Here is a 14,803-nt window from a genome sequence, read left to right on the forward strand (position 1 = left end):
AATTTGCCTAGCTTCATAATCTCTAAAGAAAAAAAAAAAAAAGGCAGATTCGACTACAATTCTTGAACACAGTCCAAAAGAAAAGTGAAGCAGAATGTTGTTGAATGCTAATTGGGTCTCACAGTTTGGATATTCATTAAATATTTTCAGTTTTTATATTCAAATTTTAGAAGTTCCAGAATATACATGTAAATGTACACAATACATCTTTGTATACAACTCTGTTTGCAAAAATATCTTATAGCAGATGTATAAAGATTGAGATCCATCTCTATCCCCTTCCCCCCCAAAGCAACAAAAAAACCCCATTCAAAATATTAAGGATCAGAAGGAGAAGTGTTTCCACGGAAGAATTTACTCATCCTGGGTCTGTAGCTGCTGCCTCTCCCGCCAGCCGGGCTCCTCGCGTGCCACAGATGAATTCCCACCAGGCCCCACGGCTCGGCGCGCTGCTGGGTGGGAGCTGGGAAATTCAACACCCAAATCCACGCGCTCGCCGCCCGGCGACGCCGCTCGCAGCTCTGGCACCGACCAGGTTTTGCAGAGACAAATCTCACTGCGGGTCCGAGAAAGCGTGGCATCCCGGCTCCTCCAGGCAGCTCAGGCCCCCTCCCAGCCTCCTGCAGCTCCGGTGACGGCCACCTCCACACATGAACCCCCAGCTACGCAGATTCGCTGCAGCTGGAGCCTAAGAGAGGCTTGAGCTCGGACGTGGCCACCAGCCACCGCTCAGAAACTCGTGCACTGACCGGGTGCAAGACCCCGCTGAGCAGGAGGACAAAGGTTTCTAGACAAAGGCTCCTCACCTTTAACTCTCGTGTATTTTCCAGCTTTCCCCATCAGCAGAAGCACCGGAGGCAGACAAGGGTACACCAACGGGTATGCCCACAAGAGAAACGGCTCCCTAACCTCCACTTGCCTTTATCTGGAGAGGAAGAGATGGGACCAAGGCGTTCTCCAAGCCCCGAGATGCTCGTGGCTCTCAAGGGTGCTCGCCCCATGGACCACCACACTCCTCGGATATTGTATCTCTTCCCCCCCTTCTCCTTCGCTGCTCTGCTTCCGAACAGGTTTGGGTTTCGCAGCCCAGCAGAAAAGCGTGGCTGTCCGGTGGCGGTCGCGGAGCACGGCCGGAGGGTCACCAGGCAGTGATGCGCAGCTCGGCTGCGTCCTTCAGCCGCAGGCTTTCGTTCGAAGAACGGGACGGCAAAGTCCTGGTGAGCGCTGGACGTCTGCGGGCAACGCGGCGCGGAGAGAAACGCAGGACATGACAAGTGACAAAGCAAAGCGGTGGCCCTGGCTGGATGATGCAGCAAAACCAATCTAGCCAGAATGGAATTATTACTACTTTTTTTTTTTTCTTCTCTTTTTTTTTTGTTAAGAATACAGCAGATGGACCCACTATTTCGGGGGGCGGAAAAAAATGAAAATACTCCTTGTAAGAACTGTTTCCCTCCTTAACTCTGCCATTCCGCTCCTTCAAAGGGTGAAAGACTCTTCAGTGCAACCTCCAGGGGAAGGAGACGCCACAGGAAAGTAATCCTTTACTTTGAGATAAACGGAAGCGGGAAGAAGTCAAACCACACAGGCTGGCAGGATTAAAAGGGGAGAGGGGAGAGAAAGAAACAGCAGAGTTAAAGGACACCTTTGTGCTTTTTGGCGTGTTTCTCACACCCTGGCCATACTCTAAAAAATGTTCCCTTCAAGTCCAAAAAAAAAAAAAAAGAAAAAAATCCAGAAGAAAGCCTGCACCGAGAAGCTGGCTAGATAAAGCGCCGCAGTGGAAGTGACCCGCATGGGAAAACGCTACCTTGCTTCTCTCACGCTCGGGCGCCTGTTCCGAGAGCGAATTTCTGCTGCTGCTTCTTTAGAAAGACACAAAAAAAAAAAAAACAGAAGAGGAAAGGATGGCACCCCCCACCCCCCTCCCCGGGTCAGTACAGGTAATAAAATAACTCCTCCGGGTAAGCACCCGACAAGCTTCCGTAATACTGCAGGTATAAGACAGGAAAGGTTCTGAAACACTCGGCCTAAAAGGAAAAGGGAGGCACAGTTTTAGAAAAAGATGCTTCTCTTTTTTTTTTTTTTTATACAAAAATAGACCATAGTCTCATTAGCAATTAATAAAATTGGCTGCCTTGGTATAAAATTATAAAAGTCAAAGACAGACAGGTCTCAATCTTCCCAGCATCGGTACGCGAAGGTTACTGCAGGCAGACTGGACCGCGCATGCTGGAGAGGCCACTGTGAAACCTTTACGCCTGCTGCTTCCAAACGCATAAGCGGATTCAAAAAAACTTATGGGATTTTTTTTTTTCCTTTTTTTTCCTTTTTTTTTTTGTGTGTGTGTGTGTGTTTTTACACACAGGATCCACCTCTGCACTGCACGAGGCACTCAGTGCAGATCCCCGGGCTGATCCCCTCCGACTGACACGACCACCTCGAGAGAACACACACCGGAGATGACAAAAGCAGGAACAAACAACGAGAGCTCTGGGTACGTGGTGTATTTAACGCGGTGCCATGTAGAGCAGACAGCTTGCATATGAACAGTCGCAGGTGCCAGAGAAGGAGGTAACCTAGCAGCATTCCAGTTCCTCACCATTTGAAGGACAATTTGTAACCCAGTGGACCTGGGCCAGGGGTAATTACACTTCATGCCAAACCTTAATCCATGAAAACTACTGATTCTTAACCTTTGGGAGCTTCGTTCACTTTAGGCAAGTTTTCCCTTAAGTGTCAAACGCTGGCTTCAAATAAGCAGATTTTTTTTTTTTTTTTTTTTTCATTTGTTACATTCCGACATTCAGAGAGGCTAAAACTCGAGAGGACCGTGCTGGGCGCTGGGCTGGTGGTGACCCAGCCATGACAGATTCGGCATCGTAAGTAATCCCCAAGTTCTTCAACCACGAGGAATTAATGCTCGTCTCTGAAAGGAACCTAGTTGTAGAAAAGGGAACGTAACGTCCAGGTGACTTTTTTTTTTTGCCCTACCCGGTCCAGACTAGTGCCAGCTAAAACTGCTGTTGGTCATACTCTGCTATCAGTTTTTTAATATGAGCCAGTTTGTTGTGGAGGTATTCGCAGCGGTTCTTCTCTTGGCTGTAATTGGGGTTAGTCTGCAAAGAAAAATGGAGATGCAGTGACGGAAGGCAATTCTTCAGGACTTGGAGACCCCTACGCTGAACCCAGGAGAGGCTATCGGACCTCACAGCATAAATACACGACCAAGGAATGAAGCTTCTCTAGCTGGAGGAGCAGGTACCCATTTAAAATAGACTCACTTTGGTCAAACAAGGCAAAGAACCAAGTCCCCTTTCATCAATATGCAGCTCCAGGAGCCTCATTACAGGGAAACGAGTGCAGCTTGAGCGAAGCTCAGCCCGGCTCGGAGCAGCCGGGCCACACACCTCAGCTTCCAGCAAGCACCACCCGCCCGCCGCCCTCACTTTAGCACCGAATCCTGCAAGCCCAAGAGCTTGAAAACAAAGCTGAACTTACACAGAATCTCTTCAAAAAGCTCCCAAACCCCTCAGGGTCAGCAGAGCTCAGGGCTGTATTTGTAGATTTTCAGCAGAAACAAACCCCACCCCTGGTGTATGGGTGCCCCAGCCTGCCTCGGCATTTCTACCTCATCCAGCTAAACCATAAATCCCTCCAGTCAACAACTTCACATATACATACAGAGACATAAAGTATTCTGCGTGCCCCAGGCACCAAAAAACCACGCTGAGCCCCGCAGGGGACCGCGTGCCCAAGTGACTCATAGTGGAGACTGCGCCCGAATCACCCCAAGGATACCCCACGACCTGGAGGATCCCGTCCCCACTCAGCCCGTGCAGCCGACAGACGAACCGCTCCTTCCCTGGGGGGACACGGGCACTAATTCCACACGTCTCCTTCTCGCGCTAGCACGCCGCTGACGCAGCCCAGCGCTCCCTGGGATCCAAGGAGCAGCCTCGACTCCCCACAAACCCCTTCCGACTCGGGAAGGGATCACTGTCTGGAGAAGCTCGAGCCGCACAACGATCTGCTACGCAGCTTCAGGGACTGGGTTTTTCACTTGGCAAGTACCCATCTCCTTCAGTCACCGGGGGCACCACCCAAAAGCCTTCTCTGTGGCCAGATATTTTTACTTACCTTTTTAATTTTCCGATATTCCTGTAAAATTTGATCATGGATGGTCTAAAAAGGAAAAGATACCTTATTATTTTCAAGAGTCAACGGTTCTGCAACCTACTGCAGCAGGCAAGCGTTTACCGACGGCTCAATATACCCATTTCCTCCAAATACTGACCACAACCTACTCCCTCCACGACTTCTCCCGTGAGATCTGATGGCTACCACCAGCCTCACCGACTCCGTGACCACACTGGTGCTGACACCGGAAGCACGGGAAGGATCAGCCCCCTGTCCCCATTCCCCAGCCACGAGAACTACCTGTACCAGGCGCGTGGGTTGGCGGCATAACTGACATTTCCTCCACAGCTCAGACTCATTATTCCCCCAAGATAAAAAAAATAATTCAGTGAGGAATCACTGAATTTCTCAGAGAGAGGTGAAGGATGTTTGAGGGAGGAAACAGTGCTTAGTACAATAGGCGCCCTGTAAAAAATCTGTTTATTATACTCAATGAGACTTACTTTCTCAAGATAATGCATAGTTAGAGCTCTTTTAAAATCAGTCTGACAAATCAAATAATGCTACATTATTAAGATCAAAGATTCTGGGGAAACAGATGACCCCGTGCTAACTCCCCTTCCAGCCCCAGTGCGCTACCATATGCACAAATGTGAGTTTTCTGGCTGGGATACACTAATCGCTTCCAGCAGCTTTTGGCTAAAGACGCCAATTGTCTCACTGAGGCCTCTCCCTGTCAACAAGTGCCGTGATGTGCGCTCCGGCTCGAAAACGAAAGAACGCAGAGCTGTTCTAAGAACAGCCTACAAGGCTGTCAGCTGCGTGCACGTTCTGCATTCACCAGTTCGGGGCTCTGGGCAGCACGCTTTACACACCGACCCGTCCCAAACAGCCCCGCGTACAGCGCAGTAAAACGAGGTGTAACGTTGCCACTTGCAGAAAGCGGCTTTTTGAAAGATGTCGTTCTGTTTCTACCTTATATTCTTCAGAGCCCTGCAAAAGTTGCTTCAGCTTGGCGTCTAACTGCGTAAACCGCCGAGTTATCCTCTCTATCCGAGCGTGCAAGTCTCTGTACTCGTTGTATTCTGCATTGAAGTCGTTTTTGTAACTCTGACGCTGCTCCGAAGAGGAAATGGCTGCGTATTTTCTGGAGGGAGAATGATTTAGTTAATTGGTTTAGTAAGTCTTCTCTCCAGACAGCACGAATACCGCAACGCCAACACCAGGACGACAGGGCTACCAGGTGACTGCATCTGAAAGCTAATACAGCCTCTTATGGCTCGCATTACAGTGGCACGGAGGTAACTGTCAGGACTGCTGTCTTGACCTCTGTGTATAACAAGACACTGTTTGCTCCCAGAATTCCTTATCTATGGCTGATAAGGTGGAATACGCAGGTATGGCAAAGCCTGGGAGTAGCTGAGGGTGTAGGAGGGCGTTCAGATAGCACTGCTACAGTTTTTCTAACTCCTGCTGTCCTGCAGAACATGCAGTTCTGCATCTGTGCCAGACCTTGGAACAGCAGGAATACGATGCTTCCAGTGTTAAGAGTCTTTACAGGGACACAAAAAGCATTCAGCTATCATTGCAAAATGCTCACAGTACGACTGCGTGGCAAGCACACGACAAGAAACCACGCTGAACAGACTGACTGTATTTCCACTACCTTCTGCAGATATCCAACGTGAGCTGAACACAAGAGCTCACGTTTAACAGATGCGCCTCCGAGGCCCTTTGAAAGTTATTCAGCTCCACAAGCAGCCGTTAAACCCGACATTTTGCAGAAAGCCCAGCAGCCAGTCCTCTCTGATGGCAAAACTCCTCTTTCTGTAGGTGGTGACTAATTTGCCACCTTACGCTGCCTGCAACTGTGCCAGCTCAGTGCATGAACACGCATAAGCTAACTCTGGTATCAAATGAAGGGAAAACTTTCACTCTGTTCACCCAAACGTGCTCCAGCCTTCAAGAACTGAGCTTTTGCGAGGGGTCAGTATAAATAAGCATTTATAGAGGATACGCTGCTATGAGGTGAGGAAGTTGTCCTTGCTGGTATGAAACATACGTCTCTGTGCTCAAAATACCAGCGACAGCTCTTAGAATTTAAAGAGCTGACCATCCAACCAGTCATTGTACCAAAAGGTGAGATGCAGACCTTCCAGGAGTTCATTAACCTTACAGGATTTCTCTGGAGATGGACTGAGGAGCTGCGAGATCCTTCTACAGAAGGCATCAGCACATCCATTGTACGAAAAACACCCCAGCCATCCCCATTCTTCTGAATGGTACCAGAAACGCCAGCTCGAAGTGGTTTGCAAGGTTCATACAGCCCAGCAAACCACAGTTTTGTAACCATGCAAGAACCCTGCGTATCCTCCAGGCAGCTCCAGCGACTGCTCCCGCAGAGCCCGGAGCGGCTGCCGCCTCCTCCACCTCTCTGCTCTCTCTGAGGGATCGCCGCACAGCCAAGCCAGACCCGACGCCGCAGACGTGCACAGGGAGTACCACCCACAGCTAGGCTTCTTTGCCATCACAGAGCTTTGTTTATCACAGGTTGGGCTTGATGCAGATTTTTGGCTTTAGGCACTGGGGTTTTTGTGCTTCGGCAGACAAGGATATTTATTTCATTAACCTCCAGGGGATCTGATTAAAAAGTCAAGAGGTGAAACAACTCGCATCCTAACCCACGGGTTACAACCACCCCACGAAGAGTATTTCACTGGTTTATGTAGATGATCTTGGCCCTGAACAGGGGAAGAATCAGCTAACCTCTCAAAATCCTTCCTCGCCCTGTCTTCCATAACACTAAAGCAGAATATTTCCTCGCAGAGCTTCCACCTGTAACACGTAAACTGCTTCAAGGTATACAATGTTTCTCAAAGTACCTTAAAAACTGGTTTACAGGAAGATAACCTTGAACTCCACAAGGAGGTAAAGACCAGATCTCAGTTTAGTCTCAGGAACTATCTGCAGAGTTGGATTTACTTTTTTTTTTTTAAACCCATCTTACAAGGTTAGATTGAGTAACGGTAAAGTCCACCAAAAATCCCCAGCACATTGTGATTTTTAGCTTGAAACATGACCCCAAAGCAATGAAGCAACTGATAAATATACTTACAATAAATAATCTGGCATTTCTGAAGTTGATGTTGGTACACTAGAATTATTGCATGTTCCATTTAAACCTGAAAAAAAGAAAAACTTGTGTCTAGACATCCTTAAACTTTAAAGCTCTACGCAATTAAACTCCATAAACTTATCTGCAATATACAGTTCACCAAATTTTAAAGGATTTCTGTTTTGCTTAGAACTGCCAAACACAGCAGATTCACAGGTGGCTGAAACTCCAAGGCTTCTCCGATCTTTGTCTGTCAGTAAAACACCACCACCATCAGCCAATGCACCGAGAGGCAAAAAATCTTCGTGTAATTGGTTTATAAACACCGCTATGGCCACTGCTGGACTGTGAAACCCATTTCTGAGCTCCGACGAGCACAACAGAGCGCTGAGCAAGGTGCAGGGGTTTTTTTCTCCCCGTTCCACACTGTCTCGATTCCCACCGTTACCACTCCGCACGCCTGCGGGGTACGACAGAGCGCATTCCAAGGCAGGTAGTGCTTCCTCCCGCAGCCCTACCGCCCCGCAGACAAACCAAAGGGTTCTCTGCTCCATGAAGCTGAAGAAACATGAATCAGGCAAGGCTCAGCTACGAGCGTTTAGGAGTTTAAGCGAAGTTGAAGAGCAGGGACCAAAGACCTCAGGAGGAATGGGACTGAACGCAAGGCTAAGAAAGACCCCATCCTCACCGTAAACCAAACGCTGCATTATTAGTCTGGAGAAAGGAAGCTGCTGGATAGAGGTTTGAAAACGGGTATTTCTCATAAACTGTGTATTATACTGAAAATCCTAATCAGAAAGTCAACTGCATCCAAGAGAAGGCAGCAAAATAAAAGGCAAGTGGAGAAGGCTGCAAAGAATTTAACTCAACCACTTTGCAAAAGTGTGTTTCTTCTTTCCTCTTCTTTCCAAGTCTGCTACTTAGAGCAAGCAGAACCTTGACTACACAGCTTCCCCAGACACACAGGAAAGGTACCTGTGAGCCCCAACCGCGCCCATCCCTACACTCACCTACACGACCACTCCACAATTATTACCCCAGATAAACCACAGGGAGCATGAAATGCCCCAGCAAGAAACACAGGCATGTCAAAGCAACAACCTAATTGCCTGTTATTTTTAAAAATGGCTTTTTCTCTGCCTTTCCACAGAAAGGCTTTCCTGAGCAGAATGGAAGAACAGCAGAGAAAACAGCGTCACTACAGACACCGCAGTCTCCAATTCCTGCTGCAGACACTGGCAGACAATTCTGCTTTCGTCCTTACCTGACCACCAGCAGGAATGATGCAGAACGTGGGTGAGGAAGATCATGGAGGAGAAAGGGAGAGAAGGCAGCTTATTTTGCTTATGAGTGCCACCTACTGACTGCTGACAGGACCCCAAAGGTCCCTCCACCGCCTCCTGAGCAAACCTCTTGGGAGAAACCCTGCTTCCCCGCAGCCCCTGGCCCCAGGGGGACTGGGGCAGGCTGCCAGCCGTCTGCTGCAGAGCACAGGAGCAGGATGAGGCCCGTGCTCTCCCCACGAAGGCAGGCACCGAAGGAAAAGCTCCCAGCCGAGACACGAGCTGGCCGTACGAGACCCAGGCGGCCACTGACCACATCCTGTTTATGCTGACTCCCAAGTCCAGCTCGGATTCGTTACCTTGCGTGCATCAGGAACAAAACCCGACTCCTACTAATTAACAAAAAGCCAGTCATTAAACTGTTTTTAAAGCAAAGCAGAAAAGGTGGTAAAGGGTCAGCAAGTTCACAAAGAAAGAATCTGGGGCATTTCGGTATACTGACAAAATTATACATCTAGAGAGAGAGAATGTGACTACAGCTATCCACTACCCTTCCCGACACGAGGTACACGGGGAAGGAAAACACCGCTCACCGAAGAAACGACACAAGTCAGATCAAAGTAGAAGTATCTGAAGAGCGTGGCTCTGCAGTGCCACACGATGATCAGAAGTATGGACTGTCATTAAAAAAAAAAAGCACCTACAAATGCATTTTGATTGCTTGCCAGTGATATGAAGACTGTGGGGAAGGTGAGAGCTAGTATCACGCTAACCCCAGAGCCCCGTGAAGCCTCTCCTTGTCCAGGAATTCGACAAAGCTGTTTCAGCTTCAAGTTTTTGTCCTTTTGGAGCCAGAAGCGGATTATTTTCACGCACCAAGCACGAAGAGGGACTCTGTGTCAGAAAGCAGTAACAGGGCAAAGCAAAACAAGGTGGATGCAAACAAAAATTTAACAACAGAGCGGGACTGCAATGCTCCTCGAGGCTGCGGGGGAAGTCCCACTGCTCCGGGGAGCTGTAAGGGAGCCCGACGAGCAGCCGAAAACAGGCAAGCTGCAGGCACTGGCAAGGGAGCAGATCGGATTAGCCGGCGTGTATTCTCTGCTCTAAGAGTACCTAGAGTTGACTTAGAAACCTACTGGTTTCATGGAAAACATCTTCATCACATCTCAACGGGTCACACTCACTGTTGAGTTAGCCCCAAAGAAACAAACCTGGAGTAACAGCAGGATACGAGGAAGGCCTTTCAGCCTGAGAGAGCTGGCTGTACACTGCTCTAAACACTTATCACAAGACTTATCTGTCATTTCTTCTGGATCTAATATTAAAAGCTTTTGTGACTAACTTTTCATTACCGAGTTAAAAATCAATACAACAGTCATCACAATACCAAACAAGCAGGAAAGCTGTAAGCAATCAAGCAGCACTGCTTTTTCCAACAGATCTTGATGTCTGCCTTTCATCCCCATATATTAACACGGCTTTTAATTTACCAAGGAGAAACACGACACGGTCTGAGGCAGTTCCAAACAGCGTGAAAGGTTAAACAGGAAAAACCTGATCTCCTCTTTTGAGAGGAAGCGCATGTGTTGATTTGTAGGTAGGGACAGCGATATTATTTCCTTAACCACACAGTCTCTGCAAGTGGACAGGCAACCTCTCTCCTCAGATGGATTCAGAGCAGAAACCGCGCGCAGCTGACACCAATATTATCTCGGCACAAGCCGTACAGGAGGGTGTCTTGGACCGTACATACCTGTGACCTGCTCCTGGGGAACACTAACTAAGTCAGCGTTTTTTATTACTTCACAGTCCTGCTTCTCCTCTTTGCATTTCTCTTCACTTTTCTTCTCCTTTCTCTCCTTCTCCTTGTCTTTGTGCTTTTTGGATTTTTTCTTGGTTTTTACATACGAGCTGCAATTGTGCTTGCTCGTTTGGGGACAGTCTGTTGACAAAGGATGAGTCAGTCTGTCAGCCGTCTCCGCGTTCTCACAGTCTCTGCCGTTGTGAGTCAGGTCGTTGCTGACATCCGAAAGGGGATCGTGAGGCCTCGGCAGCTCCAGCACCGGGAGGCTGGAGCTGGAGCTCACCGACTCCGGGAGAGCCGGCGGCAGGGCAGGGGCAGGGGCATCCTTCCCGTTGGAGGAATTCAGTTTCCCGTTGAAAGTGGGCTGAGTTCTGTGAGCCAAATGCGAGATCCTGGGCTTTTTGTTGGCCAGCGGATCGATAAACTCCAGAGGCTGGGATCGTTTCTGGGGAGGAAAACAGAAAAAAACCAATCTTGAAGTCTGGAACTGCGGGTGCTGTTGCCACTAGGTGGTGGTGCAACACCAGAGACCGAGGCAGCATCCCCAGACAGGGAGCCCTGCTATCAACGGGAGCTGCCACCAAGTGTCCCTGCTCCGAGGCCAGTCCTGGACACGGGCTGGTCCCGGACAGACTCCAGGACCACCAGGTCCTACAGCAGCTGATCCATCCCAAGCTGCTTCCTGACAATCCCAACAGCTGCTCTGGAGCCCACGGATCAGTGGGAAAGCTTAAGAGCAACCCACCACCGCACCAGCAATTACTGATCTCCTGCTCTGTGCATGGTCAGGCCACGCAACCCGGCCTGCTCTCACTGCACCTCATCGCAAACCCAGCCTTTGAGAAGCAAACCCCTGTCCTTCACCCTCCCCGGGCCCAGCCACTCAGCAGAGAATGGAAACCACCACGAAAGCACCCATCCTCGCTTCTGGCTGTGGCATGACACTCGGAGCATCTCAGAGTCCCCGGGCAGGGAAGATGTGCTCCGACCTCTGGAGCAGGGAGGGGGTCACAAGTTCTCCATTTCATTCCCAACCGATTTTACCAGCTCTGCGGTCAGCGATACCACTCCTTCCTCTTCTCAAGCAAGGGGCATTTCCCAGATGACGTTAAGAAATTGTCAACTGTTAAATTCTCGGAATTTAAAGCAAAACAGGACACTTGCAGCAGTTTTAAAAGCCACATCACACGGGCCAGCGTGGCCTGAGTGTCCCTTTTTTAAACCAGCAGTGGTTCCTGCCTGTCCCCATCAGCCCTTCCTGGCCAGGCAGAGGCCGGGCTGGGCGCAGCTCTGTGCCTGCAGACCGCGGGTCAGCCCGGGGATGCCGCACCGTGGAAGAGCCCAGCCGTCGGTCAGCAGAACGAAGAGCTCGGCGCAGAGCCACAACTACGGCTGCCGGGCCGAGCCCAGCCCGAGGCAGCCAGAATTACCTCGGACAGCCATCAGCGCAGCCCTACGTGCCTGCCTGGCAGCACAGGGCTGCAGAAACACCGAGGGAAGATTATTTAGTGCCCAGAGGAAAGCAAGCGCTAGTTCTGGTTATTTCTTTCAGATATTTCATTGCTTTCTTTATGTTTAAGGCAGGACTGCGATGCATTTGCGAACGGAAATCTGCAAACGCAGCAGCGTAGCTGGATGCATGGCTGCTTTGTCACAGAGCCACCAGTTCACCGCTTTCCCCCCAGTTATTATTTCTCTTTGCTAACTCCGGGGGTCTCAAGGACACTGCTCAGTGGCAGGAATCCTGCTTTCCACCTGCCAAGGGAATCACGAAGAGGAGCTGCTCACAGCGCTCAAGGGGCAAGGACAGCAAGTCCAACCGGCTCTGCAACCTCACTGCCTGCCTTCCCGGCAGAGCACAACCAGCGTCCATCTCCCAGAAGCAGGGGCCACTCACTCTGGCTACAGGTCGGAGAACGGGTGACAGATCGAAGCGCTGCCATCTCTCGCTATCCTTTCTCTAAAGGTGACAAACGCCAGCTTCACACCAGCTTCACCTCTTTGGCTACCAGGTGGTATCTGCATGCAATACCTGCTCTGCCGCGCTTCCTCAGAATCACCAGGCCCTCCTCCTTCTTTTGCCTTCATTCTACAACTGAACTTCCCCAAAACATTTTGCATTCCAGATTACCAAAGCCCAGTCCTCTGCTGGGACTGCAACTATTAGCAGGCACCTCTTCTCTAAATAGAATTACAGCTATAGAGTATCAAAAAAATGATGGCTTACAACAAAAAGCTGTCTGTGGTTTGCTGCCTGACACAATCCACGTTAGAGGCACCGCTGGAAACATCTGCATCCCATGTTCCGTTGGTTGCCCCTGTTTCACTAGCCTCTTCCAGGCCCAAACCAACCAACCACCCAAAGTTTTGACTGGGGCATCCCAAGAGACCCAAACCAACCCCTAAGACCTTTGTGCCTATCAAAAGACGCGCAGCCAGAAGTGAGATGATTTTTTAACCTGTATTTTTTCAGAATCAGGTTAAGATAACACAAGACCAGCCTCTTGACAGCACTGCATCTTTCCAAGCTAACTCAAACGAAGGGGATCATTCTTTTTTCAACAGGAACATGCCCACAGCAGAGCAGGAGAGGATTTGGAATTAGCTACCTGGCAAACAAGTTGCACAGTTCTTCTTCTCAATAGAGAATTGCCTCCCTCTCATTGCCAGAAAGCACGTAATTTCTTTATCTGCTAATATTCTTTGCCACTAATCCTCAGTGCGTCTGTCCAGACAAGTAGGCATTACACATTCCATTGGCAGGAGGAGAATAAATGCTGAACTTGTCTGGGCTGACCCACAGCAGCAAAAGGAAGCCGGCATTTCACAATGCTAGCAAGAAACGTCTGCGCTAGGAGATACCAAGAGTGGGGACAGACACTGCTTGACACACAAGCAAATGCAGCTCCCTCGCAGTTTACTATCATGCAAAAACAGCTAAAACGTGCTTTTCACAGCTCCGTGCGCTGGCATCTCAACAAATCACAGAGCAGACCAACCTGCCCCTGATCTGTCACGGCAATTAGGTTGCAAAAGGTCAAGGTTTTTAATAACTCAGCTGTGTTTGGGAGCTGCTTATTACTGCTTCGTTCCAGTCAATTATTAGTAATGAGTAAAACACAAGCTCCATTCTCCCAGGAACTCCAACAGGGATGTAGGCACTGTGCGAAAAATAGAGCCCTTAAATCTAAACCTAAGACAGACCGTCAGAGATCCTCCCCATAGGCCGTCACTGAACCACATCCAGAGGAGAAACAGATGCTGAGGAAACCCAGAATTAGACTCTAACTTAATAAAACAGAAAAAAACCCCCAACAACCTATTGACCCGACAGCCTCCGGCAGCAGGTGATTACAGCGTGCAGACAGGCTGAACGGCTCAGCCTGGACCTACGGTCAGCAACCAACTCCACCAACCGCTGGCTCTGCGCAAACCAGCCCCAACGCCCTTGCAGAGGGATCGCCTACCTGAGGAGGAGAGCTGGAGTTCACATTGTCTTTTGGTGGACTCAGGGAAGGCGCTTCTCCTTGAAAACCGCTACTGTTCTGCGGCTGACAGAGTTTCCTGAAAGACAGAATTCAGGGCTGTTCAAACGCCGTGCTTGACAAGCCAACAGATGGTATTTCAGATCTTCCTGCAGAGCAAAGAGCCTTTTGGTGGGCTCAAATCCTGACTGCTTGAAGATGCCATGAAAGTAGCTCGTTCAGGCACATACAGTTTCGACCTTGGACAAAATCTAGGAAGCAGAAACTACTACAGGAAAATATCCATCAAGAACATATGGTAATTGCTTCTCTCTTTCTTGCCCTCCCATGATCTTCTCCATGAATGGAGGTAACACCTTGGGCTGACTGCCGGAGTTGGGGCCGGGACGGAGGTGGCAGGTTGAGCTATCACACACACCAGAGGATTTCCTACCAAGAATGGAACTTATTTTCTGACAGTTTTACCTCTTTTCTCTCGAGCTGGTGACATAAGTATTACAAGAAATTAATTACAACCTTAGAAAAATGGCCCATATGCAGATTAGTAAAAGCTGGCATTGAACTTTATGGTGTATGGGATGTATATACTCTACCTACTGCTTGAATACAGCTTAATAAGCAAGACAGTAGCTAAACTAATTACTGCTGTTTGTCTCACCCAGTTAAAATTGGCTTCACAAGAAAATTCAGAAAGCAAGCACACTGAAGAGGGGCTGAAACTCAAGTTCAGATGTTGAGGAGTAAGTTCTCCCACTCACTATCACCATTAAACCAACATTTAACAGGACCAGCAGTCCTCTTTCAGAGCAAGCCCCTCTGGGCCCAGGAAAAGCCGAATTATAACAGGAGCTGTTACGGTGTTATTGGTCCACTAGGATTTACATTTAGGGCTTCATAATCAGACTTTTAAGTTGCATCATGCACAGCAGTGCTACTCTGGTCTGTATTTGCGGTATTCGACAAACAATAGAAA

General features: G+C 49.2%; 1 protein-coding gene across 1 annotated transcript in view; it reads right to left on the reverse strand.

Moving 5' to 3' along the window:
• Nucleotides 1-2,492: 2,492 nt before the first annotated feature.
• The window catches only part of ELL (elongation factor for RNA polymerase II), a 53,683-nt gene continuing 41,372 nt past the window's right edge, over nucleotides 2,493-14,803 (reverse strand). The window contains exons 7-12 of the mRNA XM_075412025.1: nucleotides 13,813-13,909; nucleotides 10,295-10,790; nucleotides 7,256-7,322; nucleotides 5,116-5,287; nucleotides 4,141-4,185; nucleotides 2,493-3,119 (exon numbers count right to left, since the gene is read on the reverse strand). Of these exons, the coding sequence (XP_075268140.1) occupies nucleotides 3,015-3,119; nucleotides 4,141-4,185; nucleotides 5,116-5,287; nucleotides 7,256-7,322; nucleotides 10,295-10,790; nucleotides 13,813-13,909 (982 nt within the window). The 3' untranslated portion in view covers nucleotides 2,493-3,014. The remainder of the gene's footprint in view (nucleotides 3,120-4,140; nucleotides 4,186-5,115; nucleotides 5,288-7,255; nucleotides 7,323-10,294; nucleotides 10,791-13,812; nucleotides 13,910-14,803) is intronic.

This window comes from Opisthocomus hoazin, unplaced genomic scaffold, assembly GCF_030867145.1.
Source record: "Opisthocomus hoazin isolate bOpiHoa1 unplaced genomic scaffold, bOpiHoa1.hap1 HAP1_SCAFFOLD_211, whole genome shotgun sequence".
NCBI lineage: Eukaryota > Metazoa > Chordata > Aves > Opisthocomiformes > Opisthocomidae > Opisthocomus > Opisthocomus hoazin.